The sequence below is a fragment of the Equus przewalskii genome, chromosome 6, assembly GCF_037783145.1.
Source record: "Equus przewalskii isolate Varuska chromosome 6, EquPr2, whole genome shotgun sequence".
NCBI classification, from domain to species: domain Eukaryota; kingdom Metazoa; phylum Chordata; class Mammalia; order Perissodactyla; family Equidae; genus Equus; species Equus przewalskii.
In genome coordinates, this window is record NC_091836.1 from 48,469,918 (window position 1) to 48,487,791 (window position 17,874).

The 17,874-nt window shown below is 49.3% G+C and overlaps 3 protein-coding genes across 11 annotated transcripts in view; 1 reads left to right on the forward strand and 2 right to left on the reverse strand.

Moving 5' to 3' along the window:
- LOC103545992 (zinc finger protein 709-like) overlaps positions 1–17,874 on the reverse strand; it is a 515,885-nt gene that overhangs the window by 387,923 nt on the left and 110,088 nt on the right. The gene's annotated exons all lie outside the window — the stretch shown is intronic.
- LOC103564867 (zinc finger protein 709-like) overlaps positions 1–17,874 on the reverse strand; it is a 308,739-nt gene that overhangs the window by 180,772 nt on the left and 110,093 nt on the right. The window lies entirely within an intron of this gene.
- The window catches only part of LOC103544955 (zinc finger protein 709-like), a 381,325-nt gene that overhangs the window by 145,536 nt on the left and 217,915 nt on the right, over positions 1–17,874 (forward strand). Inside the window, exon 1 of one of the 6 annotated variants that reach the window (XM_070625388.1) lies at positions 11,599–11,715. The exons of the other annotated variants lie outside the window; for them this stretch is intronic. Coding sequence (XP_070481489.1) covers positions 11,713–11,715 — 3 coding nt within the window. The 5' untranslated portion in view covers positions 11,599–11,712. Of the gene's footprint in view, positions 1–11,598; positions 11,716–17,874 lie in introns of those variants that run through there. 6 annotated transcript variants of the gene reach the window in all.

Below are 17,874 nucleotides of genomic sequence, written 5' to 3' on the forward strand. Positions count from 1 at the left end.
CACTCCCTCCACATGGAACTCAGGCGACATCTGTGGAGCAGTGACCTGACAATCCTGGGGCACCGGTCACCCTGTCCCAGCTGCTGAGGTGGCTGGAACATAAGTCATCCATGAGGTGCCAGGAGACACAGTGAAGATGACCTCTGGCTGCTGTCTCTCCCCTCCCCTGAGCACTCCTGAAGTGGGATTGTCACTCAGAAAGAGGCTTCCCGTTGTCCTCCAGACAACTCCAGGGTCCCGGCACAGAGACTTTTCCTGAGTGTGGGGGTGAAGCAAGCCATAAAACGCATAGCTCTTCATACCTTTCCAGAGAATTAAGGTGGCTGGCAGGAGATCATGGGAAGTGCAAGTCAAAGGACGCTCTCAAAGAAGTGGAGAATGAGGTAAAAGGCAACTAGGAGTGGATTTGTGTATTTCATAAAGATACAGCTTAGACTGTGGGCTGACTGGTTTCTGGAAAGAACCAGAGAATTAGACTGCTGGGAGGGGGCTTGCAAGGGTCGGAACAAATATCCAACAGTGACTTCAGGAAGTGTTTCTACAAAGGAGCAGGCTGTTATTGGACTAACTGGTAGAGCCAATGATGCCCCCAGGACACTGGTGAAAACAGGAGAGCAATCAGGCAGCGGTTAACTGAATGGAACCACCACGTGTGGCCCCTAAAGGAGGAAGAGAGCCCTGGCAATACCACTGTCCCCCAGGACAGCAGTGGGCGCACCCAGAGTGGGGTCCACCTGAGGAGCTGGGGAAGAGGTTTCGCTCTGTATGGCGGCTGGTGAGAAACAACTTGTGTTCTGAGTTGCTGCCTCAGCGTGTTACAGTCTGAGGCCCCTGCTCACACCCAGAATCTGGACGGTTAGAGAAGGATCTGAGGTTAGGATTCTGCCCTAAGTTCCCGCTTTACTTTCCCAGGGCGCCTTTTAAACTGAGCACTTAGAGTTCAGCCCGGGAATAGTTAGTGCCCTCTGCCCCAGCGCCCTTCTAAGTACCGGGTGCTTGCTCCCTGCTCTCTGTCTCCTGCTCGCTCCTGACCTGGACAGACGACGGCCTTTCCCTAGCTCACTGCACCCTCAGCCCCTGCTTCTGTGACCTGTGAGTAATAAATCCTGTGACTCTGTTCCTTTGGGTGGGTGCATTGAAACTGCTTCTTCAATCAAAATGAGCCTGTGGGTTTCACTTCCCCACAGTGGGAGCTCGGATGCTGAGGGAGCACCCTGCTGACCCTGTGTGGGTGGCCTGTGCCCCCTCCTTCAGTGGGTCATAATCTACCTATCAATTCAATACACCAGCTCTGGCTTCTGCACATAATTGACCATGGGGATGGGGCTGTGGGCTGTTTGTACCCACTCGATGCCTTGGAGCTGTGAAGGGCTTACTAACCTCCTCTCCTGGACCGCTCAGCCTCTCTGGGAGGAACCACCGCTTGCTGGGGTCTGTGGTGGGATTTCCACTGCTGCATAAGCTGTTCCCGGGTGTTGCCTCGGATTCCCGCCCTACAGTGTCAGTGCTGTAGGTCAGACCGCCCTGCAGAGACCGGCCTGCAGGCCTCAGGGTGAGGTGGGTATGTCTCCCACTCATCTCTGAGAGACCCCGCTGGGTGTCAGGGCTTGAGGTGATGGGCTGTAATCACATTAGGAAGCCTTGGCCTTGAGCTCAGATGAGCTGACTGAGAAGGTATGACTCTGCCCCCTTGCCCCAGGTATGGAACAGGGGCCTGAGCCATCAGGTCCTGGGAGCCGAGGAGAGTCCCCTAGATCAGGGCCGGGAGGAGAGCCAGCTGCTGGGCCCGTAGTTTCAGTGATTGGCATCGGGGTGTTGAGCTTGGCCAGCCAGCCCTACCCCATGACAGAGGCAACTCTCTCAGGGGCATCATGGCAGGCTGGCGGAGCAAACGCTACCGAGGCAAATGCTTCTTATGGTGCTGCATTCCTTGCGGCTGTCACAAATCATCCCTGATCCCAGGGGATATCAGGAGTCCCACCCCTGACATGGTGCAGCAGAATGAATTCTCCCTAAAAGCAGGCCCCTGAGCACATGGTACCAGGTTCTCCCAAGTCCCCAGAGGAGGTTGGGAAACTACCAGATGCTTGTAAGACCCCTGCTCCAATGGCCTGGGCTCCGCTGAGCATGGCAGTGCATCAACAGGCCAAATCGCCATTACTGCGTTCTCGGGGCTAGGGAGCTTTCCTGAGCGCATCAGCTAACACTGCACTGGGAGAGGTGGGCTCCAGCCCCTGGGGGATGACGGGGACACCCTAGAATGGGAGGCAGCAGCATGTGAGTCGGGAAGAGGCAACATGCTCAGGTCTTCCCCGTCACTATCCAGCAGGAGGGAGAGACAGAGACATGTAACTATAATAATTATCCTGAGAGAAGTGCAAGGTTTTTTAGAAAAAATTGTCCAAAGGGAGGGGGAGAAGGACACTTGTTGGCTCTTACAGGTCTTTGGACTCAGCTCCGAGCTGTTGCTCGCTGAGACCAAGTCATGCCAGCTGGCTGGACTGGTCAAAGATTCCAGCATTTACAATTGGTGTAAAAAAAAAAAAAAAAACCTCAAGGTATTGAGGACCCATTTTACTACAGATACCCCAGGGGAGACCACGGACTTGTCACCACAGCGAGGACATTCCCAAATGACATGAGCCACAAGGTCAGAAGATGCAGACAAAAGAAGGGAGGAGATGGACTCTGCAGAAGAGACCCCGTCAAGCTGTGGAGCCCACAGGGATGAGGGGGAGACGCTCTGCCTCTCCTGACTTGAACTTTTATGGCTTGGCACCAAGCCCAGCCTTCCATCACAGTTATCACAGCAAACACTCACTGTGCATGGAAAACCCTGTGTGAAACGCACCTCCTGTTACATCAAATTGGATGGTTCAATGGGTGTATCGTTTTGTTGTGAGCCACGCCCTCACAGAGCCCCTGACCATTTCCAAGCCAGAGGAGGCACCCTTGGGGCCAGCATCTCAGGAGTTCTTCTTAAAGGGGGGTCTCCTATTCTTAAGGCCATGCTGTCACAATTCATGGAAATGTCAGCTACAGTACAACAGGCAGTAGACTGCATCGATGCTGTAGCTGGACACAAAAAAGAGAATTTTCCAGATCTTGTTTGCCATTAAAGGTGAATGGGCCCCACTGCCCCCTCCCCCAGAAACACAACAGAGGGTCCGTAGGGAATATGGGGGCTTACCACAGAGGCGTGGCACTTTGTCCCATCGCTCTCCTTCATGAGATGACCAGCAGGTCTCCCTGCACTGGCAGCTCTGGAGATCAGGGGTCCCGAATGACCTAATTTCGGGACAGCCCGACCAAAAGTTAGAAGCATTTCCTCAGGCACTGCAGGCTCTGCAAGAGACTGCCGACCCCACCATCCCTGACCCCAAGGTTAGATGCTGTCTCCTCACAGAATGCCCCAGCCGTGGCAGCAGGATCCGGGATCCTTCCCCTGATCTCTGAGAGTGGCAGCAATCGAGGCCCCTGTGCTAGGAACCTGGCTGTTCCCCAGGGAGTGTTTCTCCCCTGGGGGACAATCGCCCACACACTTCTTTAATTATGCTTTGGGACACACATACGAAACAACCTTTTACTGCTCTCATTGACCCTGGAGCCCCAGTTACAGTGCTTCCTGGGAACCCCTCCAAACCTAAGCCAGGGGCGCCCTTTAAATTACAAGGGGTAACAGGTGGGACAGGAGAAGGCTTTCAACTTCCTTTGGATGTCGCTCTGCAAACAATTTGCATTAAAAACCTTCAGGGACGGCCCAGTGGGACAGTGGTTAGTTTCACACATTGTGCTTCAGTGGCCAAGGGTTCACCCGTTTGGATCCTGAGTGCAGACATGACACTTCTTGGCACGTCGTGCAGTGGTAGGCGTCCTACATATATTAAAAAAAAGTGAAGGAAGATGGGTACAGATGTTAGCTCAGGGCCAGTCTTCCTCAGCAAAAAGAGGAGGATTGGCAGCAGATGTTAGCTCAGGGCTAATCTTCCTCAAAAAAAAAAAAGTTGGGGCCCGGCTCTGTGGCCGAATGGTTAAGTTTGCATGCTCCGCTGCGGTGGCCCAGGGTTTGGATCCTGGCCGTGGACATGGCACTGCTCGTCAGGCCACGTTGAGGTGACATCCCACATCCCACAACCAGAAGGACCTGCAACTAAGATATACAACTATGTACCGGGGATGGGGGCAGGGGTTGGGAAATAAAGCAGAAAAAAAAAAAAAAAAAAAAGATTGGCAGCAGTTGTTAGCCCAGCTGCCAATATTTAGGAAAAAAACAAAGTCTTTTAGTGGTGGTGACCTCTCTGCCCCTACCCTTTCCTGTTATAGTATGGACGCCTCAAGGTGCCACCACACCATCTGGAACAAACCCACATTCCTGGCTTTCCTGGTGGGAGCTGCCCATTGGGAGCTAGTAAACTATCACTCCTGATTAAGGACAGTAAATACTTCCAGTATCATTTCCAATAGGGGACTGAGGAATTACCGCTCACAATTCAAGATTTATGAAACACTGCGTCTCCTTTCGATTCTCCCATTTCGCTGGCATAGAAGCCTTCTACTCTGGAGTGGTGCCTCACAGTCCACGATGGAAATTTAAATGCTCAGGTGCCCCCTATTAGGGCTCCCATTCCCTACATTGTCCAATTAATAGAAGACATGCAAAGGACTCCAGGGGACTACTGTGCCATGATCAATCTAGCTAATATGTTCTCTGCAGTATCGATCACCAAGGAGTCCCAGTCAAATTGTTTGCATATTTCAAGGGACCCAATAGGCTTTCACCAGGCTGCCTATGGGTGATCTTAACAGCCAGGCTATTGCCCACAATCTTTGCTGGCAAAACCTGGATGCCCTTACAGTGTCCCCTCTCACTGTCAGACACTATGTTGATGGCATTCTAACTCGGGGCGCTTCAGAGGATGTGGGGCATGAGAGCCTAGCATAGCTGGTGACCCACCTACAATGTAGAGGATGAGCTACGGCCCCACATAAAATTCAAAGGCAGCCACAACTGTTAAATTTCTGGGAATTCATGGGTCCTCTAAAGGCTGGGAAATTTCACTTGCAAATGAACATTAATTCTTTTGGAGAAACACACACCTCACTTAGCCATCACTCTCAGACTCATTCACACAGTCACACAATCCCCCACAATTCATCAAGGAGAATCTCAATAGCAAGACTCACAGTTGGTGTAAAGGTCAGTTCATCAAGCTCTCCCCTTGCGGGCTGTTGGCTCCTCCTTCAGATTGAGGCCCTGGCCACCATGCAGTATGTGTCCTGGACCCTTGGACTAAACATGCCTCTTTCTGGTTGCCTATGGGCTTCTAGAACAGAGGGCTGCCTCCCCCAGCTGCCTGCTATACCCCATTGGAACATCAAATTCTGCCCACTCATTGGGCTTTGTTAGAAACAGGCCTTCACAGGACAGGAGCCTGGTCTCCTGCATGCCCCCATTCCTGTCACATCATGGAAAAGGGACGCATCCCAACAGTGGCTCGGCATGGCCACCAGTGCCTCTTCTCTAAAATGGAAATGATGCCTTCAGGAATGGACTAAACCTGACATGGCAGATCTTTCTAAATTACAGGAGGATGTGACTTCCCTGAGCCTCACCCCGTGGACCTTGAGGAACTGGTGACAGCACCCCCATTGCCTAAGCCTCTGGTGACATGGGTGGACCCTGAGAAGAGCTGATGGAGCTCCTAAGAGAGTCCATGTACTTCACAGATAGCAATGCCACCACTGGACATGATGGAGCCTGATGGAGAGCAGTAGTGTGCCTTCCTGCCATTGGTGCCAGTCATCAAAGATGGCAAGTCAGGGTTGGCTCAGCTTGCTGAGCTGGTGGCAGTACAAATGGCTGTGCAGAGTGCCATTGCCCATGACAAGCCTCTTGTCCACATTTTTACTGACTCATGGGCAGTTGCTAACAGGTTAGTGGTTTGGTTGGGCCAATGGCAGTGGGAGAATGTTCACATTCAAGGCTGTAGCATTCGGAGAGCACCAATTTGGAGGGACAATCTCCAGGCACCGGTCACAATTATGGTCACTCACATTTCAGAACATACAAATGCTGTCACATCAGAGTTACTTTTCAGAAACTTAGAAAAGTAGAATTTAGCCTTTGTAAGAGACATGTCCATTTGTAAAGGAAATCTCCATCTGTAAAGGTGTCTCCCTCTCTGTACCAGGAAGAAGAGGGGATGACCTTCTCTCTAGAAACTCTTATCAGTGTAAAAGGCAAGGAGTTAAATCTGCATAACAACCTTACTCTTGTTTCCTGTGCTTTTCTGGGAACCTCCCATAACTGACTCTCCCCACCCCCAGCATCCTCCTTTGTCTTTAGCTGAGGAGGCTATTTAAGGTGAGAACCTCCACTATTTTGGGGAGTTACTCAGCTTTTCTGGGTCTCTCCCATGTATATATGTTATAATGGAAAGGGGTTTACTCAGTACAAAGACCTTCCCTATCAAACATGGCACAGAGACTTTGGCTCTTTTAAACCTTGTGCTTCTTCCAAAGCAAGTGGCTGTGGTCCATTGCCGGGGATATCAGAAGAATTTGTCTCTTGAGAGCATGGATAATAACTTTGCTGACCGGGAAGCTAAATGGGCTGCTAAACAAAGTAATCTTTTAAGCTTACTCCCCATTCCCCCTGCTTTGGGTCTTATTAGTGCTAATTATACAACTGAAGAAATAGCCCTGGCTCAAGAAAAGTGATATATCCAGGAAACAAAATAGTCTTGGCTAATTAATGACCAGGGAAAAATTTTCATACGCAAAAGCCTTCAATGGAAATTAGTTAGTGGAATTCCTCAGGCTACCCTTTTTGGCAAACAATCGTTGACTCAGCTACTTTGTAAATCCTTCAATGGCCATGTTTTCCATGCCACCATTAGACAGCTCTGATGCTCTTGTGCCACTTGTGCTCAAGTAAATTGAGAGGGGGCAGCTAAACCACCTTCTCTGTTAAGGCCTATACAATGACGGGTACCTATCCCGGGGAAGATTGGCAACTGGATTTTACCCAAATGCCTCCATGTAATGGCTATAAATACCTTTTGGTATCTGTCGATACCTTTACAGGCTGGATTGAGGCCTTCCCTTGTCAAAGTGAATGGTAAATCAAAGTAACAAAGGCCCTTTTAAGGAAGATTATCCCACAATTTCGCTTGCCCAAGACCTTACAGAGTGATAGCGGTCCCTCTTTCATGGCTTAAATAACACCACAGGTCTCTTCAGCTTTACAAATTAAATAATATTTGCATTCAGCTTGGCATACACAATCCTCTTGGAAAGCCGAGAAGGCAAACCATAGTCTAAAACGACATCCCTCCAAGTTAAGTCTCGAGACTAAGGAAACTTGGATTACACTCTTACCTATTGGCCTCCTACAGATGAGAACGGCCCCTCAGAACAGTTTAGGGTTAAGCCCTTATGAAAGCCTGTATGGAAGGCCCTTTCTATCCACCAATATAGTATTGGACTCTGATTACCACCAACTATGTTGATATTGCATTGAGGCTGGTCTAATATGAAAGGACCTAAACGGCTATGTTAATAATCGTTTACCTAACCTGGAAGCATTGTCTGACCATATACCTTGCCAGGTAAATCCTGGAGATATGGTATATTGAAAAGATTGGAAAACACATTATCATGGGTTAAGCCCAAAATGGAAAGGACTTTATCAAGTCATTCTAAGAACCCCCACAGCTGTAAAATTAAAAGATCATACTTCTTGGACACATATTTCCCGAATAAAACTTAGAACTTCTTTTCAGGACAAAGCTGATCCAGATCCTACTGTTCAACTGGACTACTCTTGTGAACAAACTGCTGATTTAAAACTACTTTTTAGAACAAAATGAACCCTATGTTCATTATTTTCTTCTTATCTCTGTCTGTAATGATGGACAATTCTTTTTTAAAATGGGCTCAACATTATGCTGAGCTCCGTAACCAAACCACATATTGGGTTTGTGGACTCTTGCCTCTGTCTAGTACTTCTGGTCTCCCCTGGTGGGTCTCTCCCCTCCAGGGTACTGATTGGCGTGCCATGCTTCTCTTCACTACACAATACATTTCTAGCTCTTCTCTTTTACAAGATTCATCTATTAGTAATCATCATGTCTCCTGTGGCCATCCCAGGTCTCTGACACCTGGGAGTTCCCTGGCCACAATCAAACCTTTTCCTTCAACACTACTGCCCAAATACTAACTAGATTTGCCTTGTCACAGGTGGATCATAAACAACAAGTTCCAAAGGTAAAGTCCCCAAACTATTGATACACACAGGATGGACTTTATCAAATTTGGGACAAATATATTTGGCTCACTCCTACTAGTGGTCAACTCAGTCAAAAGGCCACTCCATGCTGGGAACAAACCAATCACAACTGTGATACATGGCCTAATAGCACCTGACCTATGGGAAAAATTCCCCGTTATATGTGTTCTCATATCACAAAAAGTACTGATTGGTTTGGGACTGACTGGGATAGGCGGCCCAGCATACGTTGGTTAGCCCCTAATGGCACTCAGTGGTTATGTGGCTCCAACTTATGCTGCCACCTGGATGGACTGGATGATGCACTTTAGGCTTCACCTGGATGCAAGGTAGAACTACATTCACTATATCTCCTCCTGCTAAGCTACCCAACCTGCAACAGCGCTGGACCCGCTCTGTCTTCCACTGGTATGACCACCTTGCCTCAATTTTCCTTCCCCAATTAGGAATCAAAAGTGTCATCTGGCACATGGAAGCTGTAAACAAATTTACTATGAAGGCATTAAATGATACACGACATAGCCTTTCGCTGCTCAATTTAGAAGTATCCCAAATGCGTAAGGCAGTCCTCCAAAACCAAATGGCACTGGATGTCTTGACAGCAGCACAGGGGCATGCTTGTGCCATTATAAAAACGGACTGTTGTGTCTATATTTCTGACTACCATCAAAATATCTCTGGCTTCCTGTCTGATATGAGCCACCAAATTAAATCCATGTCTGACCCTACCCTATCTCTAAATGATTGGTTGAACTCCTGGTCAGGACCAGGTTTCGGGACTACTATCAAAACCTTATTCATTGGGTTAATCATATTGCTTGTCTTTCTTATTATAATTTGCTGTCTATTTCGTTGCTTGTGTTCCGCATGTCAACAAAGTTTCACCTCCTGGACCACCTCTCGTCAAATGATTCTCTCGTCTCCAGAGGATCCATGTACCTTGTCAGCCTTGGGCTCTGCGGGCGCAACCTTCCAGTCCTCTGAACTTCCTACCTGTACCTATGGCCCCATTTAGGGACAGCTCTATGACCTTGCACAGCTGTTAGTAGTTACAGGAGACTGACCATTGTCCATATCCCCAACAGATCAGGGCCAAATGGGTTCAGGGGGGCTTATGATGAGGATTATTTTAGGCTGGTAACTTTTTAAAAAACTGCAGGTGGGAAGGAGGCTCTGAGGAGCGGAATTTGCTCGCCCTTTGATGAGAGATATTTGCATTTGTGAAGGAAGTCTCCATCTGTGGGGGTGTCTCCCTCTCTGCACCAGGAGGAAGAGGGGATGACCTTATCTCTAGAAACTTTTAATGGGGACTGCAAAGACTTAAGTGGTGTTTATTGTGCTTGTCTGGTAACCCTATGTAGCTGACTCCCCCCCCAACCAACATCCTCCAGGAAGCACAGAACATCCTGACTTAATCTGATCTGATTGTTATCTAAAGTCACAGGACCACCCAATAACCAGAAACCACCTGCACTGACACCATTTTACTGACTTTTTTCACATATTCTTTCCTTTGTCTTGTAAAGAGATAACTCACAGGATGCGGGGTCGGTAAGCCGAGGAGTCAAAAGAAAGATTTCTTGGACTCTCAAGATCTGGCAGTAGTGCTCTTTTATTTAGAGAATAGTACAGAATAGCATGGGGACAGGACCCATGGGCAGTCAGAGCTTCTGCTGCTGGCATGGGGACAGTGTCCATGGGCAGGCAGAGCCGCTGCTGCTGCTGCATGGGGACCAGACCCATGGGCAGTCAGAGCTCCTGCTGCTGCCCTGAGTTGAGGGTTAGCACTAATTTTATAAGGCATGGGTACATGACTTATTTTTACTGGAAAAAGAAAAGATGATGTAAAAAGTCATTAAATGATTTCAGTGCAGATGGGGTCTGGTTATTGTGCGGTCATATAACTTTTAGATACGAATCTGGCCATATAGATCGGCATGTAGGTGAGGATGCCCTGGGCTTCTCTCCCTGGGGCAGCCCTAATTCATACCATAAAAAAATCCACTGGGTCATATAGTAGGCCAGGTCACCTTGGGCTTGTGGGGACCTGGAAATGGCCACCCCAAGATATGTCTCTTTGGCATCAGGATTATTTGAGGCTGATTGCTTTTGATAAACTGGGACAGGGAAGAAGGCTCTGAGGAATGGAACTTACCCTTTGTTAGGACACGTTTACATTTGTAAGGTAAATCTCTATCTGTAAAGGTGCCTCCCTCTCTGTACCAGGAAGAAGAAAGGAGATGACCTTCTCTCTAAAAACTCTTAATCAATACCAAAGGCAAGGACTTAAAATCTGCATTTTATTGTGCTAGTCTGGTAACCTCCTGTAACTGACTTCCCTCCCCCTCCCAATTTTGGCATTTCTTTAAGGATTAAGCATCTTTCCTTAGGCTAGGAACTGATTGCTGCGCTCACCTGTGACCGCCCAGCTCCAGACAATCGACTTGCCTCTGGCTACGCCCTCCGAGACAGCAGACCACTACCTGCTGTGTCCATCAAGCGCTGTGCCGACAGGGCAATCTTGTGACTATTGTGGGAGGGACATTTCAATCACATGTGAAACACCCTGTTTGGGGGTATATAACCACTATGTGCACCCCACTTCTTCAGTGCCCTTTCGTCCTTCGGGAAGAAAGGCCCCGGGCCATGGTTCCTCATAAAGCTTTGTTTAATTTTCTCTTGCTATTCTGTCTCATGTGAATTTAATTCGTTCTCCAGCCAGACGAACCCCCATTTGCGAAGAGGAAATGTCTTCCTCCCCTACAGGCTTCTCTAGCTGGGGCAGCCTTAATCCACATCATCACATACCTATGCCTTAAGTTTAGCTCTAACCCTCAACACACTGCAGCAGCTCTTTGCTGCCCATGGGTCCTGTCCCCATGCTATTCCATACTATTCTCTGAATAAAAGAGCACTACTGCCAGACCTTGAGAGTCCAAGAAATCTTTCTTTGGACTCCTCTGCTCACTGAGCCCGCATCAGTCTGTACTTGCACCATTTGAAACTCAGTACTTCCCCGTGCACACCAGCGCCCAAGACTTCACAAAGAGCTGGGTGGAAACAATAGAGGCAGCCCCAGGCCAGGAAAAAGTTCTGTTTAAATGCAAACGTGCCAGGCGAGTCTGGTTCCATCCCGCAGCCTAGGCGGGTTTGGCTGAGCCCTGCAGCCTCCCACCTGCTGTCACTCTGGCATGAGGGGGCGGGGCGTTTGGGATCGTCCACTCAGGGGAGGCTCTGGCGCAGGTGGGTGGGGCCATGCACTGGACTTCCTGTGAAGGCGGCTTCTGGCTGCTGTCGTGCTGCACTTGAGGTGTTGTCTGCCTTAAGGGTCCTGGTGGCTCTGCTGCAGCCTCTGTCGCGCTGTGACCTGCACTGGCCGTGGGGGACGTAGGAAGGACTCAGGGGACCCAGGAGCACTAGAAATGGTGAGGGTGCGGCCCTGGGGTGAGGACACGGGAGGAGAGGCTTGTGGGAAGCGGCGGGGCGGGCCGGCCTCCCGCGGTCCCCTTCGGGCTTGGCGGCTCCGAGTCTGCGGTGGCGCCGCTCGGCCCTCAGGCCTCTCCGGCCGCAGCGTGGGGGAGGGGCGGGCAGCCGGGCCCCGGGCGTCCTGTGGTCCCTGCGCCCGGCGATCTGGGCCGGAGCGTCTCTGGGCAGCTGTGCGCCCGCAGCCCCGCGTGTCCCAGACCGTGGGGGGACCGCGGGAGGGTCCGCAGGACAGTCGGGTCTCGGTCTCCGGGGTCCCTGTGCGAAGGGGCTGCGGTCTGTGGGGTCCCCAGGGCCTCCTTTCTCCTCGGAGGGGACCCGTTTTCTCCATAGTTTTCCAAATGTTTGGGCAGCAGCGTCTCAAATCCACAGTCCTTTCCCCACAGGCTGGCACTTCTTGGGACTGACAGTAAATCCGTAAATTTTCAGATGCCTCCCCGCACTCCCAAAGCCACTTCCCCTCTTTCATTCACAGGATCCTCATCAACACTCCGTCCTCCATGGCGCGTTTCAACCAGACCCGATATTTTAACCGTTTATCATTATCCCCCAGAGCCATGGATGGCTCTATTTTTTTTTTTGTATGATTTTATTTTTCCTTTTTCTCCCCACAGGGCCCACCCCCCACCCCAATAGTTGTATATTTTAGTTGTGGGTCCTTCTAGTTGTGGCATGTGGGATGCTGCCTCAGCATGGCCTGATGGCTGGTGCCATGGCCGCGCCCAGGATTGGAACCCACGAAACCCTGGGCCACCGAAGCAGAGCCTGTGAACTTAACCACTGACCACAGGCAGGCCCAGGATGGCTCTATTTTAAACATTATATTTGTGTGTGTGATGAGGACTCCGGGAGCAGAGAAGTCGAAAGAAAGATTTCTTGGACTCTCAAGGTCTGGCAGTAGTGCTCCTTCATTCAGAGAACGGTGTGGGGACAGGACCGTTTGGCAGGAAGAGTTGCAGTGGATTGAGGGCAGGGCTAAACTTATAAGGCATAGGTATGTGAGTTATTTGTCTACAAGACAAAGGAAAGATTGTGTAAAAAAGTTGTGGGGCCGCCTGGTGGCGCAGCGGTTGAGTTTGAACGTTCTGCTTTGGCGGCCCAGGGTTCCCCTATTGGGATCCGGTGCGGACATGGCACTGCTTGGCAAGCCATGCTGTGGCAGGCGTCCCACGTATGAAGTGGCGGAAGATGGGCACAGATGTTAGCCCAGGGCCAGTCTTCCTCAGCAAAAAGAGGAGGATTGGCAGCAGATGTTAGCTCAGGACTAATCTTCCAAAAAAAAAAAAGTCATTAAAATGGCGGGTGCAGTTGGGGTCTGGTTATTGGGTGGTCCTGTAACTTTAGAAAGAATCAGCTGGGATCAGGTCAGGATGTCCTGTGCTTCCCGGAGGATGATGTAGATTGGTATGCAGGGCAGGATGCCTTGGGCTTCTTCCCCTGGGGCAGCCTGGATCCTCATCATGTGGATATTTTACATGAGAGGAAAGCAGAAAATAACCACCTGGAACCTCATTGCAGGAAATGCTTGTGTCTCTCCCCCAGGATCTTTCTGGGCTGAGACATCCTATGGGAAGTGCTGTGGGTGGAGGTTCCTGTTGAAAAAATGTCCTGGGTGATCTGTCCCATGGGCATACCCCCACCCCCCCGTTTGTGAATGAGAAAAAATTATTCACTTATTTAAGTCTTGGTTTTTCAATAAGGATAAATATATTTACTGAACAGACCTTGGAAGACACTATAAAATAGTTCCAAACAGGCAAGAAAGAGGTGAATTTCAGGAAAAATATAATATTCTTTTGTTACATTCCATTGGTTAAGAATACTTGTTTCACTCTGTCTTCACCTGAGTATGTGTAGTAAGTTTCTGACGTCTGTTCCTACTTTTGAATGTTTTCAAATGAAATTCTAGGGCTTAAAAATGCTGACCACAAGCGTTGAAGTGTGCTGTCTTGTCACGGAAATAATGTCACCACAGGACCTGGAACAGAGTTGTCATCCCAAAGCATGCATCTTTGGCATAAGGGCTATTTTGAGCTGATGATTATTAAAAAATAGCAGACAGAGGCAAAGCTCTGAAAAGCTGGAAGTTACCCTTTTGTAAGGGAAATTTACACTTAAGAGAAACGTCCCTTTGTAAGGGTGCCTCCCTCTGTGTGCCAGGAAGGGCAGGATGACTCTAGATCTCTAGAAACTCTTTATCTGTGGAGAAGGCAGTGAGTTAAATCTGCAGGACAACTTGAACCTTGTTCACTGTGCTTTTCCTGCTGACCTCCCGTCACTAACCCCATCTTAACAGCAAGATGTTAAAGCTCTTTGTCACAGGAGGCGGCCAGCCAGGAGCCTGTGCAGAAGAGAAAGTTTTGATCTGCCAGTCAGGCCTCACCCTGCCAGGTCTTTGCATCCCAGCCGGCCCTCCCTGCTCCCTTAAGCCTCAGCCCATGCTCTGGATGAGGGAGCCAGAGTTGAGAGCCTGTCCTCCTGTCTCCTTGCCAATCGATGGCACCTTCAACTGTTTCTTCTTTCAAAAACTGGTGTGCTGTGGTCTCAGCTTCTGTGCGCATCAGGTGGTGAGCCCTCGCTGAGTAACAGTAGTAATTTACCTTTTTTCTTAAAGGAATAGACATTTGTGCTTTTCTAGTTGAAGTGGTAGAAATACCTTATACTTTTCTTCCCTACTTTCCATGGAAGGACTGCGTTTAAAAGCTTTAGCTGGATTATTGAAACACTGGATTTGTGTGATTTAAAATAGCAATGATGTTCCAAAGCATCTCCAGTGAGGAGCAGAGGCTCCGGGTCCAAGACCCAAGCTAAGGCCCCCTTGAAACTGCAGAGGGAAGGCCTTGCAGGCCCAGCTGTCCTTCCTGGGGAGTCTGCCCCTGCAGGTGTCCTCCTGCTCACACCCATGGAAGGAGCCTTTATCCTGAGAGGAGCTGCAGAGCCCTGGAAAGGTGGGGGTGCGCATGCCCATGGGGTTGGGAGTGACACCCTTTCTGAGGTTGTGGTTGTGTCTGGACATTTTAGACATCGTTTGAGTTTTGCATTGACACTTAGGTGCACTGAGAGTGTAATCTGTGCACAGTGAGGAAGTCTGTGAAGATCAGGTGTTCCATCCTGTGGACAAAGGGATCATGAATTTGGAGTTCATATGGGTCAGAAGCTTAAACTGAATCCAGCTGAGGTTTCCTCACTTGTGAGAATGGGAGCCTGGGTGAGGCAGTGCCTCCATGCTCACAGGAGAGGGAGCGTGTGTGGGGCACCCAGAGTCCATTCCTGTGGCTGCTCAAGTGTCCCCACCCTCCTTCACCAGGGACTGACCCTCTCCAGGTGATCTGTCTCCACTGGGAGAGTCTACACCTCAAGTGTGGGAATATGGTCCCTCTCTGAGTGTGGTGTGGGTTCCTTGTGAACTGCAGGCCAGCAGGCTGCTTCTATGAGCTGAGTGGAATATTCCTGTTTCTGTCCTCGGATTCCTTTATCAGTTGAAGATTGCAATCCTCTGATTCTAGTTTCCATTTCCATCTTGGTGTTTCTAAAATGTAATTTCAGAGGTATGCTGTGACTAAGGCAAAAATTTGTGGAAACAAATTTTTTCCATTTAGACAAGAGAAACTGAAGATGTGAGACGGGTGTATTTCAGTTCTCAGGTGCATTTTCCATGTTTAGGTCAGTCTCTATCCCTGGGTAAATCTAGTGGAGGCACAAAGCAAAGCCCCGTCCCCTTGTCTTTTTTGTTAGAAAGAGATTGGTAAATTTTTTATGTTTTACAGTTTTATGTCCATTAGTGTTTAAAGGATTAAATCTTGGAATGGTTTCCTGTGTAGAAATGTTAAAATTAAAGTTATTTAAAAATAGTGATCAAACATAGGAAAACATGGCGTATATAAATCTCTCCTTATTTTATTTTATGTTTTTGAGGAAGGTGTGCCCCGAGATGAGATCCATGCTTGTCTTCCTCTGTTTTATATGTGGGACGCCTGCCTCAGCCTGGCTTTGTAAGAGGTGCGTAGGTCCTTGACCAGGATCCGAAATGAGTAAGCCCAGGCCTCTGAAGCAGAGCACGTGCCCTTAACCACTGTACCACTGGGCCAGCCCTGTCTCCCCTTATTTTAAATAGTGCGTGGTGTCTGAAAAAATTCCTGAGAGGAAACTGACTGAAGGAGACTCCCTGCCTGCGGTCCTGCCCCACTCCTCTGCTCTGACTCCAGCCTCCCTAAATGACCAGTTTTGCTCACTGCTTCACCATCCTGCTAGTGCTTCTTTATATAAAAACAAGCCCAGTGCGAATGCCAATTTTTTTCCCAAGTTTGTTCTTGTAATGAATGGGAGGGTTTGGTACTCATGATGTTTGACGACTGACTGGCCTCACCCTCCCTTTTCCCTGGTCTTTCTCACCCTGGACAGGCTGATGAGAAAGCCTGGAGGCTCCTGCACTGTGGGCTGCTTGCTGGGCAGCTCCTCCTGGGTGCTGTGCTGCCCTGTGTTGCACTGTTGACCCCACCAAACCTGGGTTGTAACTGTGGAGGACTCTGAGCTGTCAGTTTTGGGAATTCCTGTCCTCTGTGGGCAGGAGTCTGGGAATCAGGCCCTCCTTAATGTGATCTTCTGTCAGTGTCTTGGGTGGCACATGTGTGTGTGTTGAGAGTGAAGGGGAGACTGAGGCTGGAGTCGCCTTGACATTAGGGGGAGTGTGCGGTTATGAGGATGATTGTACCCTGTCACTGAGCTGAGCCCATCCGATGGTCAGTCCTTGAAGAGCAATTATTTCAGAGAGAAAGAAGGGCCAGGAAATTGCAGCCAGTAGGAAGCAAGATTCCAGAGGGCTCCTCAGGGCCCCTAAGTCACTCTTCCTCTGCAACAGAGGGTCTATTGCAACAAAGACCCTGACCCTCTGGGTTATAGTGACAACACCCCAGTCTGAGTTTGTCAGAGCAAAGGGATTGGTTCAAACCAACTTAAGCCCAGGCACTTGAACTCTATAAAGCAACCAGTTGTCTTGCCCCTTTGTGGGACAAGAACTCTGGAAATCTCTTGACTCAGAGATCCCCAAAATAGAAGTCAGAGTCACACTTGTATGTACACTAATAGGTCTACACACAAAACACCAGGACACTCGTCATCCACCTTGGGGTTCTGCCACTCCTGATAGTGACCATGGCACTTCTCAGAGGATCCAGTGCTGTGCTCCCCAACAAGGCATTCGATGGAAGTTTCCCCTCCCCTGTGGGTCTCAGGCTCCTAGAGCACAGCCTGGCTTCCTGAGATCCGTTGAAGTCATGGCACAACTAGAAGGACCTACGACTAGAATATACAACCATGTATTGGGGGCTTTTGGGAGAGAAAAGATGGGCACCAGATGTTAGCTCAGGGCCCATCTTGAAAAAAGAATAACTTCAAGTCAGTTGAATGAGAGATGTCCTGTTTCAGTAAAAAAGGGCTGAATTGTCATGAGTCTGTCTTCATCATTTTTTCAAAAGACAACGGGTTTAAGTTTACAGAAAAATCAATTAGAATTTTTGGTTCCCCCATAACCCTTCTCTGCATCCACACAGTTGGCACTCTTTCACATTTGGTGTCACTGTGGCACACTTCTTACAATTTCCAAGCCGATATGGATGCATTACAGTGCACGGTGCACATTAGCACCTTGTCCTATTTGTCCTCCATATTATATTCTTTAACACCCCTAAGATGATCAGGGGCACCTCCCTGAAATTTAGTGGGTTCCCAGGTGGAACTGTAATATGACACCTAGCACCACCAGGGTTGGGAGCCTCCCCTATAACAACTGGGCTTAAGTCAGGTTTGAACTAATCCCTTGTGTCACAGGGGTGCCATGGGTGTTGTCCCCTGCAACCCTGAAGGTCAGGATCCTTGTGGCAGTAGAGGCAGGGGCAGCAGCAGAGGTACTGAAGCTGCCCGGGAGCCCTCTGGTGTCAGGAGCGTGGACTCAGCCTGCCACCTACTGCCTGCCTTTCCCCTCACTTCTCTTTTTCTTTAAATGATGGCTCTTTCAAGAGTGACCATGTGATGGACCCACCTCTTGCAAAGGGTATAGTCCCTGTCTACCCTCATCCCTGGAGTATGTCAGGGCCCACCCAGCC